Genomic DNA, 27,106 nt, shown 5'->3' with positions numbered 1-27,106 from the left:
CCATGTGGAGTTCTTGCATAGAGTTTCCAGTACTTCGCCCGGCTGACTGCAGAAAACGCGGAATTTATGAGTCAAAAGACCTGAATATTGTCCATAGTTGTCAAAGAATGACTAAAGTGGGACGAAATACTTGAAGACAACAGCAGAAATGCTTCGAGGGTAGCGAGCGACGTGTGGGAAGAAAAGGGGCAAAAAAGACAGGAACGAAAAATGGGGCTGAGAAACTCCATTTATCTCTGAAGGAGTAGCGGCCAATGGCACGGAGGGCAGTGTGGGTAGACTTGGGCGGCAGACAGAGTTGAGAGTGCTGAGAGTTTACAGTGTAGGAAGGAATCGAGAGGCCAAGGATCGCCGGTCACTCGCCCGCAGCACTGCCGTTCACGAAAAGCTTAATTTTCCAAATGAGCTGTTTCTCTCTTTCTTCCGTGTACGTGATTCCCCAGTGGCGCTGTCAGACTTTACATACCCAAGACCGCCGCACGACAGGGAATATGGTATTCGATAGAATTATTACCATTGTAGCTGTATTTATTTGTAATTCTTTTAACGTTGAGCTGAAACTCTAACTATTCTCATTGATGACTTGGGGAATAACTCTGGCCTGTTTTGAAGCCAGATTCATAGAAATTGTACTGTTCCTCGGTATGACACCACGAATTCCGGACCGCAGTTTCTAAATGCCAATCCAGTGCTAGATGATGCTAATGGTCTGGGCCAGTAGTCGATTACCCTCCTCTAGTCTCTGCCTGATGAGGTCAAACATTTTCGGATCTGCTCGATAATTGTCATACCGAGTTCTTCCCCGACGTGATCAGCATAATTTCAAAAAGTCTTCTTTGCACACTTCCCACTATTACTATCGCTAGCGCAGCATGCGAGGCATTGAGTAGAGGTATTTACCGCACCAAAGCTCTTAGTTAATTTTCGCCCATAGTTCCGTTGCTGGGCGTCGTGTGTTAAGTGCGGCTGCTGACCTTGTATTTTATCGCGGAGGCGTTGAAATGGCATGTTAAACTCTAACTCTAACGCCAAAAGTTTGGGTTGAGGGCGAATACACGTAAAAGTAACGAAAGTGAAAATTTTCATCGTTGAGCTGGTTACTGTTGGGCCTGTGTAGACATATATCGCAAGGAGGTGCGAGGTTAATAGAGACGGGGATTGCTTTCCTTAGCTTAGAGCATAATCGGTATAGCCGAGCCTGTAAGCCAGATGTTCAGTTAATTGTTTCCTACCTCCCGTTGTCTGAGACAAATGCCTCAAGGTAAGACTAAAACGGATAGAGAGAGATATCCTAGTTTCCTCTTCCGCCAATTAGGACAGTTATGCCGCCTTGATATTACTTTACAGAAGGCCTTTTGGCAACACAGGATACCACCTTTCTGTTGCAGTTAAACCTTTGTGGAGACGATCCTTTTAGGTATGTAGAAGTTGAACTCCAGTTATCTATGAAACCGCCTCTCAAACTTAATATGTACAGAGGATTTCGAAAACAGTTTAAATCCCCCCACACACACGATTTCTTTCCCAGAGCCCCACAAGGACGTCTATTCTGGATCCGCTGCGTTTCAGATTCCCCCGCAGCCAATAATACGGTGTTACGCCTCAAAAAAGGTACCTGAGCTAGCCAAAGTTAGATTAGCGCGTTCTGAGTGGGGCGCTGGGAAAGAAAGCGTATGTGTCTGGGGGGTAAACTGTTTTCGAAATCCGCTGTACTGGCCCCGAAAACCGGACATCAAGCGCGTCTGTATCTCGACTAGGGAGCGAACTGTACGCCTGAAAAGACTGTAATTCCACGGGGTGAGCGTGCCACGTGGCGACGAAATCGATTTTCAATAATGGCGGGACGGACCGCGATGCGGACCCCTGAACCGCCCGACCGCGACGAACACGAAGATTCACCGCCACGGTTGTCGAGACCGCGACGCACCACCAGACCACCAAATGGTTATGCTCGGGAGCAAGAGATCAACAATGAGCAGAGAAAGACACGCTCTCAACAGAGGAAGAAAACCCAGGACAACCCAGCAACCCAGCCTGACGCGGTCACTTCGGACGACTCCGCGACGGAGAGCGAGGACCTCAACACCGCCACACTCGTGAAGGAGCTCATCAAACTCAGGCGAGAGATCAGACGACGCGATGATTTGCACAAGGAAGAGCTTCAGAAAGTCAAAGAAGAATTTAGCATCGCTCTCGCCGAAGTCCGACACGAGCTACAGACCCTGACAGATAGACCCCCGACACCGCAATCCCACGCCCAGGCATGCGCTCAGAACGGTCACGATGAGATCCTCCGCGAGATTCAATCCCTGCGCGATGTCATCAGTCCTTCCGTTCCCACTGGCTCCCCGTCCTATGCAGATGTCGCCCGCACTCCTCCACTCAGTCACCCGAGCAACATACGAACGCTCTCAACATCGAATACAACACCAACCACGTTCACCGACACGTTATATTGTACGATAGACACCTCGAAGATGGCAGAAAATGAAAACGAGAGGATGTCCGCAGGCCCAATACGGGCGGCGGTGGAGACAGAGATTCGGACGATGGAAGGCCACACGCACTGGCGCTGTCGCGCTGTCACCGTGGACCCGAAGAATACCAACCGAATCAGAATAGCGTGCCGCGACGAAGATGAACACCACCTGGTCAAGAAAGTGGCGGAAGCCAAGATCGGCGCGGGAGCCCGGGTACTCCGTGACGAGCTCTACCCGATCAAAGTTGACAGCGTCAACAAGGCCGCGGTGCTAGACGAGAAAGATGAGATCCGAGCCGAAGCCGCAGCAACCCTCAGCGAAGAGAATGAAGCTTCTGTGGCTAAGATTGCATGGCTCAGCAGAAAGGATAATGCGAAGGCGTATGGGTCCATGGTAGTATACTTAACCAAAGGCACTGACGCACGGAGGCTCCTGGCTGACGGGTTCTTTCACGCTGGGGGAGAATCTGGCGTGACCAGCACCTTCGAGTATCGACCTCGACCGATGCAATGTTACAATTGCCAGGAAATTGGACACAAGGCATTCCAGTGCAAGAACAGCCAGAAGTGCGCCAAGTGCGCCGCGGAGGGCCACCGCCACAGCAGCTGCGACCAAACGGTTCCGAAGTGCGTTCCATGTGGAGGCCCTCATGAATCGTTCAGCAGAAATTGTCGGAAACTCTATCCATCACGACATGAATAAAAGCGTCCGAATCATTCAACTGAATGTGAGGAAACAGGGAGCAGTGCATGACAGTTTGGTGAACGATGAAGAGACACGGGACGCAGTGGCACTCGCGATTCAGGAACCCCAAGCGAGGAGAATCCAAGGGCGGCTCCTGACAACCCCGATGGCACATCACAAATGGACCAAGATGGTTCCCTCCGCTTGGAGGGAGGGCCGATGGGCAATCCGAAGCATGCTGTGGGTAAATAAGGATGTGGAAGCGGAGCAAGTGCCGATCGAGTCGCCGGACCTGACCGCAGCGGTCATCCGCCTCCCGGAGCGCCTGATATTTATGGCATCGGTCTACGTAGAGGGCGGAGATGCCGTAGCGTTGGACGACGCATGTGATCGCCTCAGAAAAGCAATCAGTAAGGTACGGCAAGACGCGGGAACGGTGGTGGAGATCATGATCGTGGGAGACTTTAACCGCCACGATCAGCTCTGGGGAGGAGACGAAGTGTCTTTGACAAGACAGGGAGAGGCGGATCCAATCATCGACCTCATGAACGAATTTTCTCTTAGCAGCCTACTCAAACGAGGCACCAAGACATGGCACGGCGGAGGACAGAATGGGGACTGCGAGTCCACGATCGACCTCGTCCTGGCCTCAGAAAACTTGACACAATCTATGGTCAAATGTGCGATACATGGGACAGAGCACGGCTCGGACCACTGCGCCATTGACACCGTTTTTGACGCCCCGTGGCCGGCTCCACAACATCCAGAGCGACTTTTGCTGAAAAATGCGCCATGGAAGGAAATCAATGCCCGGATTGCGACGGCGCTCGCCGCCACCCCGTCGGAAGGCACGGTGCAGCAGAAAACCGACCGACTCATGTCTGTGGTGTCGGAGGCGGTGCATGCTTTGACGCCGAGGGCCAAACCGTCGCCACACGCAAAGCGATGGTGGACGGCGGACCTAACACAACTCCGCCAGATATACACATATTGGAGAAACCACGCCCGCTCGGAGCGACGGGCAGGGCGAAAGGTGCCGCATCTGGAGAACATGGCCGCGAGTGCAGCGAAACAATACCACGATGCAATACGGAAACAAAAGAAGAAGCACTGGAATGAGTTTCTGGCCGACAACGATAATATATGGGAAGCCGCGAAATACCTAAAGTCGGGAGATGATGCAGCATTCGGGAAGGTCCCACAGCTCCTCAGGGCGGATGGAACTATGACCGCCGATCACAAAGAGCAAGCGGAGGAACTGCTGACCAAATTCTTCCCGCCACTGCCGGACAGAATTGACGATGAAGGGACCAGACCACAGAGAGCGCCCGTGGAGATGTCTGCCATCACTATGGAAGAGGTCGAACGACAGCTGTTGGCGACAAAGTCTTGGAAAGCACCAGGTGAAGATGGCCTACCAGCGATAGTGTGGAAGATGACGTGGCCCGTGGTCAAACACGGGGTCCTGGAGCTGTTCCAAGCGTCGCTGGATGAAGGCACATTGCCCAAGCAGTGGAGACATGCGAAGATCATACCGCTCAAAAAACCGAACAAAGAGAACTATACGATTGCGAAGGCCTGGAGGCCGATTTCACTCCTCACGACACTGGGCAAGGTGCTGGAATCAGTCATCGCAGAAAGAATCTCACACGCGATGGAAACCTACGGCCACTTCCGACCAGCCACTTTGGGGCTCGTAAGCAGCGGTCAGCGGAGCAAGCTCTCTTACTTTTGCAAGAGCAAATCTACGCGGCATGGCGTGGCCGACGGGTCTTGAGCCTGATCAGCTTCGATGTCAAAGGAGCCTACAATGGGGTCTGTAAGGAGCGATTGCTCCAGAGGATGAAAGCGCGAGGTATACCGGAGGTCCTGCTTCGGTGGGTCGAAGAGTTCTGCTCGGAGCGAACGGCGACCATCCAAATCAATGGGCAAGCATCTGAGGCCCAAAGCCTCCCACAGGCTGGACTGCCTCAGGGTTCTCCCCTGTCCCCGATCCTGTTCCTCTTCTTCAACGCAGATCTCGTACAGCGACAGCTCGACGGCCAGGGAGGCGCGATTGCCTTCGTGGATGACTTTACCGCGTGGGTGACCGGACCGACTGCGCAGAGCAACCGGCACGGTATTGAAACAATCGTCAATGAAGCACTCGACTGGGAAAGAAGAAGTGGAGCGACTTTTGAAGCAGAGAAAACTGCCATCATACACTTCGCCCCCAAGGCGCACAAGTTGGACTCGGAGCCATTCACTATCAAGGGAGAGACCGTTGAACCAAGAGACCATGTCAAGGTTCTTGGCGTCATAATGGACACGAGACTCAAATACAGGGAACATATCGCGAGGGCAGCGTCCAAAAGACTCGAGGCGGCGATGGAGCTTCGGCGGCTTCGGGGTCTATCCCCCGTAACAGCGCGGCAGCTATTCACATCGACCGTGGCCCCGGTGGTGGACTATGCCTCCAATGTCTGGATGCACGCATGCAAGAATAAGAACATCGGGCCGATCAACAGAGTGCAAAGGGTAGGAGCGCAAGCGATTGTCGGGACATTCCTCACAGTTGCCACCAGCGTAGCGGAAGCGGAGGCTCACATCGCCACGGTGCAACACCGGCTCTGGAGACGAGCTGCGAAGATGTGGACCGATATGCACACCCTACCGGTAACTAATCCCCTCCGCAGGAGTACTGCTCAGATCAAGAAATTCAGAAGATACCACCGTTCGCCTTTGTATCAGGTCGCCGACGCGCTGAAGACCATTGAGATGGAAACCCTGGAAACCATCAATCCATTCACACTGGCACCGTGGGAAGAACGGGTGCAGAGCGATAGTTATGATGTACCGGAGACACAGACCGAAGCGGGCGGAGCCATGCGAATCGCGGTCAGCAGTTCGGCGCGGAATGAAATGGTAGGATTTGGCGTGGCGATTGAGAAGCAGCCACCTCGGTATCGAAAACCGAGGCTGAAAACTTTATCCGTCACGCTGGGCGCAAGGACCGAGCAGAACCCATACTCCGGCGAATTGGCAGCAATGGCATACGCACTGGGCACGCTACGGGGACTGAAACGGTGCAGGGTCACGCTGCTCACGAGCAACAAAGCCGCGGCTCTCACGCTGAAGAATCCTCGACAACAATCGGGCCAGGAACACATCTGCCAAACATACAAGCTGATCAAGAGACTACGGAAGCACGAGAACCGCATCAGCATCTGTTGGGTCCCGACCAGCGAAGGTAATCAACTGCTAGGCCTAGCGAAAGAGCAGGCTCGGGCCGCGACGCAAGAGGATGCTACCCCGCAAGCGCAGGTCCCACGGATGAAGTCGACAACACTGAACATCTCACGACCCCAAGCAGTCCCCAAAAAGTGCCTGCCAGAGAATGTAGGGAAACACTCCAAACGAGTGGATGCAGCACTCCCAGGAAAACATACCCGGCAGTTGTATGATCGATTATCGTGGAAAGAAGCGAGCGCGCTGGCCCAACTCCGGACTGGCATGGCTAGACTCAACGGATATCTCCATCGAATCAATGTCGCAGAGTCAGATCAATGCGCATGTGGACAAGCCAGAGAGACCGTGGAGCACTTCCTCTTTCGATGTCAGAGGTGGACCACACACCGGACGGAAATGCTGCAATGTACCCATACTCACCGAGGCAACATATCTTTTTTCCTAGGCGGAAAATCGCCTTTGGATGACCAGAACTGGAAGCCGAATTTGGAAGCAGTGCGAGCCACAATACGGTTTGCAATCGCCACGGGCCGACTCGACACCGCTTGACCGCGTCGACCAACACAGATTAACCCTACCCCGCCTCAACCCTAATCGAACCCCCACCAACTACCTTGTGCCAGAGACGGTAGACGCGCTTCAACTGCCGAGGATAGGATGTTGAACACTTGGAGAAGCGCCTTCAAGCAAGTCTACTAACAACACTAACCCACAAGGACCCGCTAAGATATTGACATCTGAGATGACATACACTGAAAGGAATTTTGTATGGGCTCCAAGGAGGCACAGCATTGGCTAAGGCATGTACATTTAGATCAGTGATAGTTGCCCTTTCGGCTCAGCCGCCGGGCGTTAATGAATTGTGTGTGTGTGTGTGTACTGGCCCCAATATTGTCAGGGGTTTGGCGCCCCCTGGCGCGAGTACTTGTTGCTAGGGAAGTAACGGAGGTCAAATACTTCTGTTACACCACTGTACAATCAAAAATTCTTGATGAGAGATCATCCGAGCCGCGGTTTAACTTTAATCTCACTTCTATCCAGGTATGATGTTGTGCCCCTCCTTATCGTCAGTGATCTGCAGGAATTCCATAGGCTACTTCAATTGTGGTTACTACCCCAGGCACGGCACAATAATTGCGCCGCGGCTTGCTCCACAATACCCGCTTACAAGATGCATACGGCAAGTAGAACTCACAAATACGGGGCATAGTTAACGATTTGGAAACCTACCAATGGATCTTCCAATGCGGCAGCTTTTCGGGTGTCGGGATTGGATATCTCCACATTACCAAAACTCAGGCGATGATGTAGAGTAACAGCTTAATTCGCAGTCACGGTCTCTTTTGATAGTTCGTCAATCATGCCAGTTGATTCCCTCAGTGCTAGGCTGTAATCTGCGATGGGAATGGAGCAACTATCTTGCCGACTTGTAAAGTTAGTTCGAGTCGCTACGGAATGGTTACATAACTTACCCGAATATGACGGACGCAGAGAATCTCGGAAGGTTCGCGGTGGGCGGAGTTGAGACAAAATGGGCTGGGTCACTGTAGCTTGGTAATGTGTTTAATATTATGCCGCCTCTGTCCTAGCGCGCCTCCCGAATCCATTCGCTTCCGCTTACAACGCTCGCAAAGCGGCTGTAGCATCCTACTCGGACACTCTTCGACTCTAGTTGCAGCTGCTTGGCCTGAAAGTCAAAACCTTGTACATGGGAGAGGTATCGACTCCATTGGTGTCGGCGGACAATATCAATTTTGGACCGGAGAGTATTTACCGCGTCGTGGAGGATTCTGTAAAGGCACGAACAACTATTCACCTTGCAAAGAAAATGGGGCCGGCTCAGTTCGCCCGGGAAGTTATAGATGAAATTATCACTGGAAAGAGTGGCTCGATTTGGAAAGGTTCTAATGCCTCCATGGTTTGGTTTTTGGACGCTGTGGGACCAAGGCACGTATTCGATAGTACCTTGTTGAATGGGGCTGGACTAGACAAGGAAGAGGCCAGGTCGAGTATTTTCAAGCTTGGCCAAGTAAAGGCCAAGAAGAACGCATGAGGAAAGGTTAAAGTAGCCAGATATAACTAGCTAGGCTCACAGCCTTAGCGTTGTTGACGTATTCGGCATCCATATAGTAATAGAAGTGCTTGATGTCTGCCTTTCCACTGTAATGTGATCCTCTAGGTAAATACTTTGTATCATCCATGTATCCAATATTCATTAATGACACTCTTCTCTAACTATTAGGCGTCTCTAACCGGCTGATTAAGAATGTATTATTTAGCGGTCGATAATTGTATATTTATACTTTAACTGGGCAAAATTCGGTGTAAAGACACTGTTTGAAGAGAGGAATGATGTTGATGAACGATCAAATGCAACAATTATTTGTAAGTTGACCGAATATGCATATTCAACGATGCTTTCTACTATATCAGCAATAAAAAAGAAGATAAACATTATGGTATAAGACCCAGTGACCCACAGTGGCGAAAAACTGAGGTTTAACTGCCAAGCAATCTTGCAGCTGGTGATTAAATGGTTGTTGATGGTCGAAAATAATAAATGAACGGATCATTCATTTTCTTGTTACAGTACTGTAAACAAAAGTGAAAGAAGTAGGGTATTCATTGAACAAGATTGGCTAGACAACAGTCTCCACTCTAAATCACGCGCATCTCCTAATACCCAGGCACCCCCCAGTTGCAGAAGTTACTTCAACCTGCCCGTCAAGGACGATATCCTCTTGGACAACCAAGCTGTGCCCATTTTCTTGCCATATTCCTAAGGCCTCCAATTCAAGTCCCCTTCCTGTCCTAGGTTCCTTGCTTATTATTCTGTGAAAATAAAATAGGAAAATAAAAAAGTTTTAGAGGCCAGAAGCTCAGGCTAGCTACGCTGTGCATTTGGCAAATTTCCCAAAGCAGACATTCATTTTTTCTGTTGGCCCTCAAAATCAGAAATTCCCTGTCATAACAGACCAAGACTTGATGCGTTCCTCGGACACCATTAATTGTTTGAAAGAACCAAGCTCCCTCCCTTCCATGCCAGGCGTCAAAATGGGCGTGGCAATAAATTTGTTAAGCACATTTTAAGTTCATCCCCTGGTAGAGTGACCGTTTCGGAGTTCTGCTGGTCGTGAACTCGAAAACCCGCGGTTTCTGGAACGCGGATTTCTCGATCGCCTCTGGCCGTGTTTGGCCATGAACTCTAAACACCACTGTTTCTGGAGCGCAGCGCGCCTTTTCAACGCGAAAAACCACGAAGATGAAGTGGGCCGTTATTTTGTACCTGCTTGCAGTCTTAAGAATTCTTAAGAGCCACTTGGTCTTGTTGTAGTTCCAAGGAAGATGGATTTTCATTTATCCAGAGGGAAACATGAGGGAGGCTATAACGAGAAGGATTTCCAAATCAACTTGGTTCTTCGTATACATACTTCGGGATTAATTCCGATGGTTCGGCATGGTTCCTGATCTGCACCAGCCTCATATCACAACACAGGCAAGTGCAGAGACAGAACAGCTGTCAACTGGATGCAACTACCCGGAAGTAGCTGGTAAATGCTCCACTACAGCTACGAGGAAGATAGACAAAGATACTTTTAGCGAAAGTCATAGCAACAGTAGGGTATTAATAAATGAGACAACCCCTCAGATGACTTCTACTTAAGTGTCGGAAAATTGGGCACTCCGTAGATAATGCAGTGGGCGCGGAAAAGGAACCCGAGGTTCTAGGACAATCCTAGACTCGAATAATACCGACAGAGTACGGAGGTGGTATGAACTGAGTCGGGGCTTACGCTCATGGATTGTGGCGCTGCTTGTGGTGTATAGCGCTCGATGAATAAACTTCTACCACAAGGTACAGATGCTACTCCACAACTGTGGGGGCGCGTGCTTACTAGCCATCATTCCGACTCGAATCAAAGGCCCATAGCCGGCCAATAGAATGGCGAGCATTTTGAATAAGGTGTGTAGGACCTGTTGGCTTCTTGGCAATTTTGCTTACGGTTACGGAGTACGTACGCGGTGACTAGTAAGGCACACAAAAGGTCTCTCCGTACCGAAAAGTAAGAGAGATACCTTATCTGCGTTTCCTCATTTTTCATCGCGCCACCCATTGGTCTTGGTCGCAAGATCTGCGGATCCGTTACCTAAAACTGAAGTAATTTATTCCCATATATCCACCCGAAGTTCCTCTAGAACTCAATGTTATGCCGATGGAGAAATTTCGGCTGGATAAATCATCTGCTCTAATTAGCTCCGCACTTTCATGGAGCTCCAGTGGTGCGTCAACCGGGCTTACCTTTGCTCCTGAACTTTATTTAAGATGAATCGAGCCTTTCGGGGCGTCCGATGGCTGCTACCTGTGTTTCTTTTGCCGGATCCAACAGGGGAATTGCATACAAGGTTGACTGTAATCTTAAGAAACCCCATATTCACTAAATTATGAAAGGGTCGCATTTGCACCAGTTTCGAGGACAGTATCGCCCGGTTACTTTTGTTGAACCGTCCACTCATTCCTTGTTCCTGTATACTTACCTTAGTCATTCCTTGAACTGATCATTTCAAACCGAAGACCTCGCCTAGAACATCACTGTTGCAAAATGCGTCTCAGCTCCCTTTCCACTTTTCTCGTCGCTGTTGTCGGTGTCTTGGGTCAGCATGAGAAGCCTAGACATTATCATAGAGATGGCAAGTTTGAAATCTCTTGCGGCAACCGCGGTGGAATCCACGGTGGGATGAAAGCCGTTGCCTACTTCGGCAACTGGGTACGAGCGAACTCACGCTGAATTTTCATTCCCTGACGAGCTTTTAGCTAATAGTGCTTTCGCAATACAGGATATCTACGGAGCCAAATACTTCATCACCGATGTTCCAGCAGAGAACTTGACCCATCTTGTCTATGCTTTCGCCAACGTCAACGCTACTACTGGCAGCGTGTATGAACACATCCACGTCTTTAGAGAGTAGGCCTAGCTAACAGACGTTATACATAGTATATTGAGTGACACTTGGGCCGATCTCCAGTATGCGTACCCTGGAGATAATACCACTACACCGGGAGAGAATGTATATGGGAATATCAAGCAGATGTTCCTGTTGAAGAAGAAGCACCGCCATCTCAAAACTATGCTCTCCATCGGTGGCTGGAGCTACCGCGAGAATTTCCCCCTATGCTTGTATCTAGCACCAAGCGGCAGAATTTTGTTGATACGGCCGTCCAATTTGTCGCAGATCTCGGCTTCGATGGAATTGATATCGACTATGAGTACGTCGCAGATCACAGTCAAGCGGCTCAGATGGTGGATTTGCTCAAGCGTCTGCGCCAGAGTCTGGACCAATTAGCGGAGAAGACCGCCGCTACATCCCCATTCCAGATCAGCTATGCCTCTCCAGCGGACAAGGACAAGGCTGTCATGTTAGACCTCACTAGCATGACCCCGTATCTCGATTTCTACACTGTTATGGCTTTGGACTACATGGGACCCGGATTCAGCAATTACTCTGGCTACTTGTCAAACTTGTTCCCGGATGTCCGCAATCCACGTGCAACTGATTATGATACAAACTCGAGCCTTGAGTTTTACATGTTTAACGGTCATGTTCCACCCAACAAGCTCGTTTTGGAGAACCCGCTGTACGGTCGTGTCTTCAATGGCACTAATGGCGTGGGGGATAAGTTCTCCAATGGCGGCACACAGGGCAGTCTTGGTACCGCAGGGCTTTGGAATTACAACGCACTTCCCCTACCAGGATTCAACGCTAAGGTTGTCAACATTCCTCGTGTTGGTGGAAGCTACAGCTACGACGCCAAGCAGAAATACCTGGTTAGCTATGATACTCCTGAGATAGCTGCCCTGAAGGCTGAGTATGTTCAGTGTTTGGGTCTTGCTGGCACCGCCTGGTGGGAAGTTAGCATGGACCGAAACGATACTCTGAGTCTCATCGGCACCACTGTCTCTCTGTTTGGAGGCGCTGGCTCTTTGGATCAGTCTCTTAACAACTTGAACTATCCCACCAGCACATATGTTAATCTGAAGGATGGCTTCTCTGGCAATTAAATCAGCCACCATGTTGAGGAATTTCAAAATGGGTTTGGTTGACTAACTGCAAGGTTTTCTAATACCAGGCATGGCCAGCCACCCTACTGATCTTGTGTGTTCTCCGTCTTGTTCGACCTGGATTCAATGACGTCTAGTCGCTTTCCAGCCTTTCGTTAATCATTGCAGAGAGGTTTTTTCCCATTTATCATTTTCTGCTTTTCTCTTTTGTACGTGTGCCTGAAGGTAATCACAGTCACAACCAGTTTCGGGCCTTTTACAAGCCCTTCTGGTCCTATCAGATCTTTCCCTCCTTCTTTCCCCATGGCCGCCATTGTCTCTTCTTACTAATAGACTGCTCAATCAACTTTGTTAATTTGGCTTTTCCATGCTCTCTTCATAATCCTTGCTGTTTCCCATGTGTTTTTTGTCACCTATCCCTCGTCCGCTCGGGGGGCACATTTAGCGTTGTTTTTAGAGCATGCAATTAGTGGATTCTAGCAGGTCGAAGGATTCTCGTACATGCTAGTACTGAAGGAGCCAATTAAACGATTTTATTGAAGAATTAATTACCAGGTCGCTGTTGAAGGCGTCTCATAGCCTTCGGGGCTAGTCGGGCGTGTTACGACGCCGATATCCCGAACCGGCCCTTCTTACCATACAAAACCATATGGAAAGCAGGTACAGAGTATCCGGGTGGTATTGGCGAGCCGTGTCAACGTCTAAGCGAAACAAATATAAAAAAGGAGTATATCAAGCAGAATTAGCGATCTATTCATCCTGAATTCCTAATTATGCCGAGGAAGCCAAAAAGGGGCAAGCCCAAAAAAAACTGTGGGCGGGCGACCTGGGTGCTGTCCAAGCCGGGCCGGGCTGCCTGTGGACGAGCCAAGGGCCACGGCGAGGCTTAGGCGTTATCCATGAATCCAATCACGCATCCACACTGCAGCCATATGCGCAAGTGTCTGAGTTATTCGGATCTTGACAGATCCAATTGCATGCAGTGCAGCACTAAATGTAACGTCAGCAAAGGATGAAATACAAAACATTCGGCTATAGGAAGGTTAATAACATACGGGTCCAGCATAACCACAATCAAGGCACTGGCGTTCATCTAGAACCGCAGAGACGATAGTGGGAGAGGATTGGACTAGGGCAACAAGTACGGCGAAGACAGTTGCACAGGAAATCTTGATTGAGACCATTTTGATGTTGTGTTGTCGAGGAAAAAGGAGTTCACCAGAAGAAATCTGAAAAGACGTTCACAACTAGTGTCTGGTCGCAGAATTGTATACTAAAAGTGTAATGTATGAAGGGCAAGAAATGTTAGGTGAATGGCGAGAGGGTCTTTATACCCGTCTCTAGCACTAGCGGTCAGAGACAGGTCTGCCCATGACTAAATGAACTCTTCCGTCCGCTTCCGACGTTTAACAACCTGAGCTATCTTCATCTTTAAAAAAGCTTGTTGCTACCTTGGGCGGTGAGGGTCCGATTATGTGCTTGTATAATCGGGACAGATCGATTTCTCAGTTCGTGACTACCGGGAAGATAGTGAGTCCCAAAGCTTATCCGAGCGATTAGCCCCAACCGAGACACGGTTTCACCTGACTGGCATCCTGCGCAGTATCTTGAACCAGAGGCTACCTCGCTCTTATTCTGATTTTAGCCTCCATTTGCCAAATCGCGTCGTCGACTGAATTCTTCTTCCTAGCTAAAGTCTTTGCAATATCCCGCTATGTCACGAGTAGGCTCAATAGCTCCAACTGACGCGGTCCCAGCGGCAATCGACGATGAGAAAAGAACCTTCTCCTAGCTCCGTAAGCGCTCTTGTCGATCGCTTCCCAAATTTACCTAGCGCGTACCCTAGACATCAATAGTACGAGCGTGTCTCTCACAACTATCTAGGTCCAACAACATAATCTCCTTTCTCTCGAAAGCACCAGACCCTATCCATCAATAGGCCGCAAGATGGAACCACACGGCCCGCGGGGTGGTTTGAGGAGTTGTCGGGCAGGCCGCCTCCCATCCGAATTCGGTTAGTATCGCGTATCACCAATGCATGCCGTATCAGTGCCACCATATACTGGGGTACAGCGGGTGACGAAGATCGGCAGGCCAAACACTACTGCCTTTTCAACCCCTTTATGTCACGTGCAGTTGCTAATACCTTGGACAGCCCCCCAGGTCTAGGGCAAGAAGTGCAAAAATACTGGTGACGCGCGCTTCGCACGCTAATGCCCTGAAACGATCAAAAAGGAAAGGCAGGTACAAGAAGTTAGAGTCATATTGGTTTGCTTGACTAGTACTTGGAAGGCAAGGGAACATTGACCAATGAGGAGATAGAAATCATCTGACTAATAACCACAACATCTTGGAAAATAGGAAACCCAGTAATGTTAGTCAACTATCGTATTTTGACTGTGCAAGTATATCGGCATATGATGTTTTTCGTGGTCTTTGAGAACGCCTCTCTGCAGGTGGTGTGGTAGCCTGTGGCGAGATTTTGGCTTCGTCGGCAGTATCTGGCCACGTAGATCTCACTTGGGACAACTCTTTCTTGGCAAAAACGTTTTCTTGAAATATCTAGCCAATCAGAGGTCTCACGGCCTCGTGAATTAGTTCATCGTAATCGTAACCTCAAGCGCTACGGCCTGATACCCTTTTCATAGGGGAGATGGCAGCGATGGTTGGGACGGGTGCGAACGCACAGATTTTGCCCCCTGACAGGAGAGGAACGCCAAAAACCACGGCCCTCGCGGATCCGCCCCGATCCATGGACGACATCGCGGAAGGGGCCCGCCGGGTGCTTAACCACATCGAGAACAATGGCACAGAGGACCGGTACGTCACTGGATATATTCGTGCCGTCCGCCAGTACGCACTAAACGCCCAACGGGGAGACGGTCAGGGGATGGCCAAGGTGCTTGAGGCGCTGACCAAGATCAACGCCGGCACCGAACGCCTGAACCAGCGAATTAATACTATTGAAAAGACAACGAACACATTATCGACGGCACTATCTACCCCCGCGGCGAACTCTGCAGCAGCGTGGCGCAACTTCCGGGCCAAAGAATGGCAGCGCGACTTGGCTACGGCTGCGGCTCCTATCACCCGGAGCGGCGGCACATCGTCTCTAGGAGTACCGGAAATCGAACTTCGCGAGGACCGAGAGGTCATCGTCAAGGTCGGAACGAACCGCGAGCAAGTCCGTGGATTAACACCAAAAGATTTGGTCGAGAGGGCTGAACGACAGAGGGTATCAAATGCCCGTCAGAAGAATTCAGGGGTACTGGCCGGACAGGCTTCATTTGTCGCTGCTCGAAAATTGCCGTCGGGGGATGTGGCAATGATCGCCAGCAGTGCTGCGGGGGCAGAGGTCCTCCGCAAACATGCTGCGTGGCTGAGAGCCTTTGGACCAGGCTCGGTGATCCAAGAACCGTCCTGGGGAGTGGTGGCGTACCATATCCCCGTGAAATCGATGAAGGTTACTCCGGAGACGATGGCCGACGTTGCGGCTGAGCTGCTCGCGCAGAACAATTGGGGCGAAGGCGCTAAGATCCAGTATCTAGGATGGCTGACCCGTCCGGGGGAGAGGGCGGAGGGCTCCATCCTGATCGAGTTCACCAGCCCAGTCGTGGCTAATCGCGCGATCATCTCGGGAGTCGTGTGGGGGAAGCAAATTCACAATACATCGCGATTCTGTCGTGAGGGGCGGATAAAGCTATGCAGAAAATGCCAAAAGCCGGGGCATATCCAGTCACACTGTTCCAACTTCTTCAAATGCGGTCACTGCGCCAACGGACACCCGACCTGGGAGTGTCCGTCGACGAAGGGGCAAGCGATACCAGTCAAGTGCGCCAATTGTGGTGAAGGGCATCGCCCTACAAGTCGGGAATGTCCGGTGAAGGTTGAAGCGATGAACGAAGCCGAGCAAGCGCTGGCCAACTGCCCTGCATATCACCGCGTTCCTATGCACCTCCGAGTGACGGCAAGCACCGGCAACGAAGCACCTTCGACTAGGGCAGACCCCATGGTTTCGAATGGACTCGAAGCGTCGATACACGCTCCGGAGGGGCAACGGGGGGAAGAGCCCCCACGGAACCCCCAGGATGCTGTAATGGACGTGGAGACTGCAGCGATAGAAGTAGAAACATTACCAGAGGAGGTCACTGAACCGACTCAGCCTACTCAGCTCAAAAGAGGCCCTGGCCGCCCAAAGGGCTCAAGAACGAGGCCAAAGAATCCCAAACCAACAGTGATACCGCTGGCATGCCAAGGGTCAACAAGGTTCCAAGCGGCCTCGAAAAGGCGCCGCACAGGCGAGCCGGACGACACCATGGACGAGCAACCAGACGACAATGAATGGCTCAGCATTCAACCCACTCCGGCCAATCTCCCTCAACCTGACACTCAGCAGGATAGCCTAGAACACCGACTTACCCAATTCATCAACGAGGTCACCACTGTCAATGAGGCCGGTAACACGTCCGGGCCTGATGACGAGGGGGAATTGGACCCCGAGAGCCCCGAATACCGCAAATTGGTGATTCTGAAATACACGCAGCGGCAAGCGATACCGATTGGATCATCTCCGCCGCTTTTTCCGACGGATGCACCAACAATCGAAGACCCAAATGATGAAGTATGGCACGAGGCCAGCGAACGAAGCGATGACGAACAAACTCATCAATGAAATCGTTTGAGATTCTTCAATACAACGTACACAAATCGTGGCCAGTGATGGCAACGTTCCTCAGAGACAGAAATGTCCTCGCGGCGGACGTCGTCGCGGTGCAGGGGCCATGGAAGAACGAAATGCAACACACAACGCACCAACCAGCGACGGCAACTTTCCAGCTAATTTACCCACCAAAAGCAGCTGCTGATGGATCAACCCAAGGCCAGGACGATCAAGTCCAAGCCTCGGATCTCTCCCAACCGGGCGTATGCCTGTTTGTGTCTAAAAGGCTTGACCCGAGCCATTGGTCGTGTCAACTCGTCTCACAGGACTACCAGCTACTGAAACTTAGAAAGGCTCATCAGGGCAGAGACTGGACAGATCTATTCATACACAACATATACAATAGGCCGGGCAGCAATACTCTTAGACATCTAAGAAATGAGCTGTCAAAACGACCTCATGGAGAACACATCATCCTTGGAGATATGAACCCGCATCACCCGAGATGGGGAGGAACAGGGACCAGGCCCGATCAGGAGGCCGAGCAACTCCTAGAAATCGCCAATGAATGGGGACTCGAGTTGACGACCCAACAAGGCAGACCTACCTGGTCTCGAAACGATCAGTCGTCGGTGATTGACCTCACCTTCATCACATCCAACCTTGTCAACAGGCTTATCAATTGCGAGAGGGCGGATGACATCGAACACGCATCCGACCATTTCCCGATCAGGACTGTGCTTGATATTATTACACCCATTGCAGTACAACAGAAGAGAAGAAACTGGAACGCAACCGATGATCAGAAACTCATCCAGAAGATCGAAGGAGGTCTACGGACAGGAGGCCTATACCGGGCAAATCCGCAAAGGATAGAAGCCAAATGCCAGGAGCTGATGGGAGCGATCCAAACAGCAATCGAGGAATCAACCCCATGGGCAAAACCATCCGCGTGGTCGAACCCCGACTTTGACGACGAGTGTAAAGTTGCGGTCAAAGAGGTTCGTCGCCTCCGTCGCAAACATACGAGAACTCAAGACCCCTACGACTGGATGTGCTACTCTGAAGCACGCAACAGAAAAACACGACTCGTCAAGAGAACCTTGTCAAGGGCGCACCGGCGCCGAGTCCAGCAGGTCATTGAAGATGGCCCACAGGGTATGTGGCGATTGGCTAAATGGGCAAGAAACCGAGATGGGGCCTACGAGAAGGGTATCACCCCTTCGCTGAAAATACAGGATCCCCAAATGCCTGGAACTCTCGCAGAAACAGTTGATCAAAAGGCAGAGGCATTCCGGATTGCCTTCTTCCCCAAACCGCCGCCAGCCGATCTATCCGACACGGACTCATTCCAGTACCCACAGCAAATCGAGTTTCCAGCAGTCACCGCTCAAGAGATACAGGAGGCGGTGCGAGGGGCGAAAGCAGGGAAAGCACCCGGAGAAGACGGTATACCAAACTCTCTCTGGCACAAGCTTATCGAGATACCGGTGGTTCTAGCAACAGTGGTCCAGTTATTCAACGCATGCATAAACACGGGATACAACCCGTCACATTTCCAGCGCTCAATCACGGTGGTGCTCCGGAAGCAAGGCAAAAGTGACTACCAGCTCGCAAAATCCTACAGACCCGTCGCGCTGCTGAACACGCTCGGAAAGTTCTGGAGGCAGTTGTCGCGCGACGGATCAGCTACGCAGCAGAAACCAACGGTTTACTCCCACGAACCCATCTAGGCGGGCGAAAGGGCATATCCACCGATCATGCTATCCACATTATCATCGACCGAATCAAAACTGCATGGGGAAAGGGCAAGCCAGTGGTGTCTCTGCTGATGCTGGACGTGTCCGGAGCGTACGACAATGTCTCCCATGAACGTCTACTACACAACCTCAAGAAACGACGTCTGGGACACTTCGTTCCCTGGGTGAGGGCCTTCCTGAGCAATCGAAGCACACGGATCCGCATGCCCGAGGGCTCATCTGATCGAATCCTGACACCTACAGGCATCCCTCAAGGATCACCGATCTCACCCATTCTATATCTCATCTACAACGCAGACCTCGTTGAGAACTGCGGTAACGGTGTGACTAGCAACGGGTAGGTCGACGATGTTTGCTTCATGACAAAGGGAGACAGCGAACGCGAAACCATCAAGAAACTCAGAGCGGCATGCCGCAAAGCCGACCAATGGGCCGAGAAACATGCATCAGTTTTTGACCCGAAGAAGTATGCACTCATGCATTTTGTAAACACCAGGGAAGTCGACCCACAATACACATCGCTGTCTCTAGGAGGACACACGGTGACAGCGACGAGGACGGCTGAGCGGTACCTAGGCTATTGGCTAGATCCGGGTCTGGAATTCCACCATCACCGCGAGAAAGCGGTGGCCAAGGCCGGTGTCTCTCTCCACGCGCTACGAAGCCTGGCAGGGTCAACGTGGGGAGCCTCACTCTATGCAATGCGAAAGATCTACCAAGCGGTGATCATCCCGCAGATGCTCTTTGGGGTTTCCGCGTGGTATCAACCTATGCTCATCAGTCATTCCAAGGCACGCATAATCAGTCGGCCTTTCGTGGCAATCCAAAAGCAGGCAGCATGTCTCATCAGTGGAGCTTTCAGAACTACGGCAGCAGAGGCACTGAATGCAGAGCTTCACCTACCGCCTATTTCTGTTCACATGAATCGACTGGTGAAAGAAACGGCCCTTCGACTACGGACAGGACCAGAGTTCGCTGTCCCGCCAACGATGTTACGTCGCCGACCGGCAGATGAGAGAGACTGGGCTGGATGGTCACCGATGGAGGCGCAAGCTTGGAAGGCGGACGGATGTCTTATGGCTCCCCCGGATACTTTGGCAAGAAAATGGGAGAGTCGAAAGGCATTCGTCCTGGCACCATGGCAAGCGCCACCAGAGGTAATCATCGAGGACAGAGAAGCTGCGGTCAACAATCACAACCAGATCCTGATGAAAGACCCAGAAGAAAGACCCTTGATTCTGTACACCGACGGGAGCGGAATTGATGGAAGGATCGGAGCGGCAGCGGTCGTGGACCTTGAGGATCAACATGCTCATAGCCAGATGGGAGATGATGATACGTCCACCGTATATGCGGCAGAGCTTCGAGCCATTGAGATGGCACTTGAAATGGTTCTGGAAAGCACAGAGCCATGGGCTAAGCAGGCGAAGAACGGTGTAGTCATCTTTGTAGATAGCCAAGCAGCGCTGAAGGCGCTGAGGCGACCGCGGATGCCGTCAGGACAGGTCTATCTAGCAGGATGCCTCAACCTGATCCTACAACTTGCCGGCAGAAGTATTCGGACAGAACTCAGATGGATTCCTGCGCACCAAGGAGTCATTGGCAACGAGATCGTGGACCAACACGCAAAAGAAGCGGCGCAGGAACCGGACGGGCTGCATAACCCTCTCAACCGAGACATACGTCTCGCAGCCGCAGCGAGACGACGAATTCGCAGAGAAGCGAAGCTGGAGTGGGACAGAACGTGGGCCAAGGAAACGACCAGTCGTCCGACGAAACGCTTGATTGAAGCACCAACAAAGAAGACGCTGGAATACTGGACGGGCTTGCGCAAAGCGACGACATCGATTCTGATGCAGCTTAGAACTGGGCGAATTGGCCTAGGGGCTTACCTGAATCGTATCAACCGACGCGAAACAGCGCGGTGTGATTGCGATCTTGGCAGCCAAACAGTAACACACGTCCTACTGGAATGCCCCTTGCACCAGGACGAGCGAGACTGGATGAGAAGCGCTCTCTCATACCAGGGAGTCGCTCTCCACCGGGACGAACTCCTCACACGACCGGAGGCCCGCACAGTTGTGGCCGAATTCATGGTCAAGACCAGCCTCCTAGGCCAATTTCAGACAGTCGACCCTACGGCTCTGGGCGAGGAAGGGGACGACAAAGGAGCGGAGACAATGATCCCTTAGACAGTGTGACGGAAGAAGAAGGATGGCGCCCATTAGGAGTGCAGTGCCAGGTCCACTGTACTCCCTTGATCCAAGCGAGCGCGCAAGCGGCAGCCGACAAGACTGGACAGTTGGAGAGAAGAGGGCGTGGGAATGGTGTGTTGAAGCGGGGCCCTGGTCCTACCCGCGACCAGGGGTAAATGACGTTCATTTTGGCTTTGTGTTTATCATGTTTGCATCCGTGCATTTCTTTTGTTTAGTTTACGTCTTTCGATTCGAGGGCGATTGATCAGAAATTCGCAAGGCGAGTTCCCTGACGGTCGCCCAGTGGGCTGGCGACCACCTTCCAGCTGTCGGCAGGCCTGACAGCACTCCCGCATAGCAGCATATATATAGAGCGAGCTACATCGGGCAAATGAATACATCATCATCATCATCAACAATTGAACCCATTTGTTCGGAGGCAGCATAGCAGCCGTAGGCGCAATCGGAAATGCCGATAGCAACCCCAACTTCATAATAAGCGGAAGCCGTGGTCTAGGATGCAATTAGAAAGTCGGCCTCATAATAAGAAATAGCAGTGTCAACATACAGGAAGCTGGACTTGAACAATCAGCTCGTCACCGCGGGCCACTGTCTGGCCAGTCTTAGGAAGTCCGATCACGGCTTGCTGAGCTAGAGCGACGCCGGCAAATGCGACGAGAGAGAAGAGGAACTTCATGGTTAGGATTAAATAGAAGCAAAGTTGATTCTGACTGAAAGAGCTCGGGCTAAAGTCTGGGCTTATATACTTCAGCTCCCCTAAACCTCTCTGAACTTTCTAAAACGTCGTTGCAGAAAGAATTCAAAAGGGCCAAAGAGTGGAGTAAAATCCTCCAGGTACACCAATCGGAGACGTCAATCCGGGGTATCGGGAGGACAGCCAGATCACCGTTCTCGAATACCAATAGCCGACCGCCCCCTCCCACCACACAACCACCATCGCGGGTAGGGGGTGTCCCACAGCTATAATGCAATTAACAGCCATAATGCAAATTTTCAATTTCTTTAACTTCTGGCTCATTTTTTAGACGTATAAGGTCTAGCATCCATGAAATAAAGCCCATCAATAGCCTCATTAGCCAATAATGTATCATCCTCCTCATTTTCAAGTATTTCCTCCAATTCCTTAGCCGCCAAATCGTCCGCCATTTTCTCTGCGTCTTTTCGCCAAGCACGAAGCTTCGACTCATCTTCTTTCTCGCACTTTCACAATTACAGCCGTAAAATAATGACACACACACACAAAGTATAGACTGATAATCCTCTCGGGCGAATCGGAGATAAGGCGGGGCCGAGTGGAATCAATTTTGGAATTGGATGAGAAGCTCGATTGTTAGAAGAAAAGAGCGAACATCATGGGGCAGGTTGAAATACCCCATAGATGGCTGAGATACACGGTGTTAGGACAACCCTAATGCCAAGAATACCAAACTAATACAAAACACAAATGGTAGTGGGCCACTCAGTATAACCCCGTCTAGCGGTAAGTTACCGCTCCATGTATCGTCAGCATTAATGAAATCGACGATCAGGAACAGTTGGCCTCGCCATTTCCCAATGGATAACATCCATTGCCCTGAGTTACGCAAGGAAAGCCCTATCGCATTAGTTAGCATTGTATCCCCGTATAGTAAAATTTCCAAAATAAAAGGGTCGCTGGACGCTTCTCCCCTTCTTCGTGCGTAGAGAGATCATGATACATACACTAGTGCATACGTATTGATATTCCGAGTCTTTGCCATTCCCGAGGCACCATCCTGGCTCACAACCAACCTACGTGATCAAATTTGATTAGCTAGGTTTTTCTAAGCCAGTGGTATACTGACCCTATTCTCTGGAGTACAAGCTCCCACGGAAGCAATCCCACAATTCTAATAAATAGAAAATTGTTAGCCAGTATTTCTGTAAGTGCAGTATAAACGATGGACTGGTCTGGGGTGGCATACAAACCAGCCAAAGGTGGTCGAGAAAATAGAGAAGAAAGCGACTAAAGAATGGAATCTCATCGCGGATATGAGGGAATCTCAAGTTTACTAGAAGCTAGAAATCTTTTTCTTAGTCAAAACAAATTTTAGTATCTTCGTAAGGACTAGATGGGTGAGGAGTTGTCGTACCTTTATAACCTTCTAAGGTTTGGTAGCCGCCTAACCGGGCATATACCAGTTTTGCAGAAAGCAAAGTAGAAGTGATAGAACGAAATGATTATCACTTCCTATTTCGCTCTATGCTTTAAGGAAAATGCCTCAAACTAAGACATATAAAATTCCCACCAATCAGAATAATTACCTTGCTTAGAGTTTTTTAGTGGTATTACGGTCTAGGGGCCGATCTGTTAGCTAGTTGTAAGCTTGCTTAACATTATCAGATCGTACGATATCCGTACATGCTACTACTGAGGGAAAAAAATTGAACGTGTTAATTGAAGTTGAGTGGCTTGACGGAGTTTGCCCGCAAGAATTACAACAAAAAGCGCCACAGTACCTAAAGTATGTATTTATAAATCCTTCACAAAATACCAATTACTTTGAATGCAGGGATACAACCTCTCACTCACGGAGCCTAATGCGATTGGATGTTGGCGAGCTCACATGAATGCGTTGAACAAGTATAGTTGACATCGTATGTTTTCTGTGTCAGATCATTCTATCTAACTGCCGTGTGTGGGTAAACTAGTGTTCTTCTAAACTCATATTCCACTGCCTTGATACTGGAAGATGATGCCGACTGGGACGTGAACATCAAGGCCCAACTCCGGGAATTTGCCCGTGGCCTGCACTCTCTGAAAGGGAACAGCAACCATCCAAACAGACTCTGTACGGAGCTGATTGGGGTCTTCTCTGGATTGGGGGATGTTCATCAGGCCCTGATACGAATGAAACTCGATACTACGCCATACCTGATGACCCAACAGTCCCGAGTGTCCAAAATCGAGGCACATGGTCCGGTCCCCTTTGTAGTGATATGAGGCTGGTGCAGTCCAGGAATCAAGCCGCACCATCGGAATTAATTCCCGCATTGTCTATACGAAGAACCAAATTGATTTTCAATCAACTTGATCTTCTCATTGTATATAGCCCCAGTTATTCCCTCTGGCACAAGAACAAAATCTCCCTTTGAACTACAACAAGAACAAGCCTTCTCTGTGCCTTTCGACTCGGGAAAAAAGAAATCGCTCTTCCCTGATTATATAAGCATATATGATTCACTCTGACTAGCGGACTCGCTACGGAATATCTCGAGCTGCCGTGGGGATATGGAAACGCCTTCATCGAAAAGCGACGTGGGCGGTACAGTCTGGTGTAATGTCGAAAGACATTTCAATACGCATGATAAACCTCTGAAATCTGGTTATTATTTTAATATAAAGATTCCTTTTAGCCGGTTCGCAGGATTTCCGTACATACGTACTAGTACTGAGGGGACCAATTGAACGAGTCTGACTGAGAACTAACTAGGAGATCGCTGTTGAAGGCATCTCATAGCCTCAGGGGCTAGTATGGCGTGTTGCGACGCGGGTATTCTGAGCTGATCCGGTTTACCATACAAAAACATACGGAGGAGCGGGTAGTCGCTGAATCAGCTTGTCCTTAGTGGTAAAATACTACTTCTCAGCTTGATATAATCCTCCAATGGGACGCAGGGAGGTACTGCATCAAAGCGGTAATTAAGACCGATTCCTTAGCACTGTTATGCAGCTGAGAATGAGATGGTTCTTAGGAGAACGAAAGCGGGCCCTTTATACACTTCCAACCTTGGTTCTTGGGGTATTTCCAAATGACACTTGCACCTTCGCGGGGTCGCTTTTGGAATAAATTCGATGCTAAGCTTTTCCAAGCTTTCAAGGCGGTGAGAAAGAGGGGTTGTGGGTTGGTCCGGGGCGAATGGTTGGCTTGATGGTCCCATCCTAGACCCACTTGATGACAACTTGTGAATAGGAGCACGCAGCCACTGGGCGAATACGCCGAGCTTAGCCTCCAACTAAGTGGCGGCCCAACCTGAACCCCCCATTCAAATTCACATGGTCCTACTCCGGGCTTCTCAAGTAGGTTATTTCCAGCTGCTTGAGAATCATGATTATTGTTGTAAATATTTCTGGACAGACACTTCATAGAGTGAACGACCATTCAACATTCTCAGTGGCGATACGAGGAAAGCACCAAACAGTACTCCGTACTCGGTGTTGGTTCCAAGATGATCACTGGGAGGAGTAAGTCGAGGATCAAACGGTCGGGTCTCAATTCCAGCCGCCAGGACGAGATACGAGAGGCGCCATGCAAGTGGACGCAGCCTCCGAAGGCAGGCGACATGTCCGAGACGTGACTCTGCCGTGCCGAGCGGTTCAATGTTAGTTCCAGAGTCTTCACCAGCGCGTTCGACCATTCGTAGGTGGCTGATGCTCGGGCGGTAGCCCATTTCATCCAAACCCGGGGTGGGCCCCGAATTTCGGACTACAGTCAACTCTCGCTTATACCACAGCATACTATCCAAGCCAAACTACGTGGTATAATTGAGTTGTGTTTTGGTGAGAGGATGACATAATATTTGACAAGCTAACTCTAAGCCCTAATACCTATTTAGTCTTCCATCCCATCATCTGATCCAAAGTCACCTGACGTTTCTCATCAATCTGAATCCTGCCAAAGTCGCTGATTAAGCTCTCAATTTGTCTAATATGGTCCGAGGTACCCTTTTCTTTGCTACAAACCCATAGTAGGATATCCTGGAGGCTGTCCAATATAGCAGAATTAGACAGAAGCTCAGGTGGGGGCCCATCAATGTCAATATCCTGAATTTCTGAGGTTGTTGGGGCAATATATATATCTTGCTCATTGGTCTCATCTCGCCCTTCAGTCCCATCTTCTAACATGTCTTCGTCCGAAGGGTTCAAAAACTCGTCAAATGGCACAATATCTTTATCACCAAGCTTATCAATTGCTTGATTATATAGACTTTCAATCTCATCACTCAATCCGGGCTCGGAAAATAGTGCAGACTCAGGTGCGGACTCGGGCGCGGACTCAGGTATAGGTATAGACTTTGGACTAATCAAAGTACTTTGTTTAAAGCAATTGATAATCGTTTGGTCTGATACACTTGTTCTCCAAACTTGCGTTACCCAGGTAACAGTATAATAAATGCTCATTCTTTGTTTTGGGTCTATCCCACGATCAAGAAAAGCAATCATATAGCGCATCCATTTCTTCCGATAATGGTGCTTCAAGTTTTGGATAATACCTTGGTCCAAGGGTTGATAAATTGAAGTTGCGTTTGCTGGCAAAAAAACAACCGTAATCCGGGGTGGTGGTGGCGCTCGCTGGAGTCCAATAACATGTGGTGAAGCATTGTCTAAAAGGAGCAAAGCTTTCTTATCTAAGGGAATACGCCCATAGAAAGATCGCAACCAGTCCTCCATAATGTCATGACGCATCCATGCTGCCTTGTTGTGACGCCAAACACATCCCAGAGCTCGGAAATTAACCCCCCGGAGTGCGCGAGGGGTTTTTGCTGTGCCAATCAACCATAAAGGGACTCGATCGGAACCATCCGCATTTGATGCAACAACAATAGTGATTCGTGTTTTATCAAGCTTTTTGCCAGCAATTTTTCCCTTTGAAAGACCACCATTTGGCATACGTCGCCAAAATAGGCCAGTTTCATCCATATTGTAGATTTCGGACGGTTTGAATTGATTGCAAATCGATTTGGTGCTTTTGATCTGATCATGTACCGAGGATGGGACTGAGGCAGCTTCTCCGTGGAAAGTATGATATTGAAGAGAGTGGCGTTGTTTGAAGCGAGTTAACCAACCCTCAGAGAATTGAGGTTTGGTCCGATCTTTGTATTCCGGTATTTGTCTCCAAAGCTCAGCTGCTTTAGTTTGGATCAAAGGGCCATTTATTGGTATTCCATTGCCAATATGGTTATCTGCCCAGTCATATAGCTTTTGGTCCAATAATGGCCAACGAGAGGATGAAGATCGTTTGTTTGCCCCTGCAGGGCCCGTATCAAGATAATTGTATTT

At 50.1% G+C, this 27,106-nt stretch overlaps 4 protein-coding genes across 4 annotated transcripts; 3 read left to right on the top strand and 1 right to left on the bottom strand.

The window, feature by feature from the left end:
* Positions 1-1,835: 1,835 nt before the first annotated feature.
* N7446_012018 (exonuclease/endonuclease/phosphatase family protein) lies at positions 1,836-4,941 on the top strand (the record flags this gene model as incomplete). The annotated part of the gene is made up of 2 exons (XM_058520760.1): positions 1,836-3,106; positions 3,186-4,941. The coding sequence occupies 2 exons, from the start codon at positions 1,836-1,838 to the stop codon at positions 4,939-4,941; spliced, it is 3,027 nt and encodes a 1,008-aa protein (XP_058367046.1).
* Positions 4,942-10,993: 6,052 nt separating this feature from the next.
* Positions 10,994-11,360, top strand: N7446_012017 (Endochitinase B1; the record flags this gene model as incomplete). The annotated part of the gene is made up of 2 exons (XM_058520759.1): positions 10,994-11,158; positions 11,229-11,360. The coding sequence occupies 2 exons, from the start codon at positions 10,994-10,996 to the stop codon at positions 11,358-11,360; spliced, it is 297 nt and encodes a 98-aa protein (XP_058367045.1).
* A 329-nt stretch (positions 11,361-11,689) lies between these two features.
* On the top strand, positions 11,690-12,451 carry N7446_012016 (Endochitinase B1; the record flags this gene model as incomplete). The annotated part of the gene is made up of 1 exon (XM_058520758.1): positions 11,690-12,451. The coding sequence occupies one exon, from the start codon at positions 11,690-11,692 to the stop codon at positions 12,449-12,451; it is 762 nt and encodes a 253-aa protein (XP_058367044.1).
* An 8,993-nt stretch (positions 12,452-21,444) lies between these two features.
* On the bottom strand, positions 21,445-21,763 carry N7446_012015 (uncharacterized protein; the record flags this gene model as incomplete). Its single annotated transcript, XM_058520757.1, has 2 exons — positions 21,445-21,579; positions 21,635-21,763. The coding sequence occupies 2 exons, from the start codon at positions 21,761-21,763 to the stop codon at positions 21,445-21,447; spliced, it is 264 nt and encodes an 87-aa protein (XP_058367043.1).
* Between the last annotated feature and the right edge of the window lie 5,343 nt (positions 21,764-27,106).

The sequence above is a fragment of the Penicillium canescens genome, assembly GCF_028828765.1.
Source record: "Penicillium canescens strain IBT 15451 chromosome Unknown utg000009l_segment0_segment0, whole genome shotgun sequence".
In the NCBI taxonomy this organism is placed as follows: domain Eukaryota; kingdom Fungi; phylum Ascomycota; class Eurotiomycetes; order Eurotiales; family Aspergillaceae; genus Penicillium; species Penicillium canescens.
This window is presented reverse-complemented; position numbering and strand designations above follow the sequence as displayed.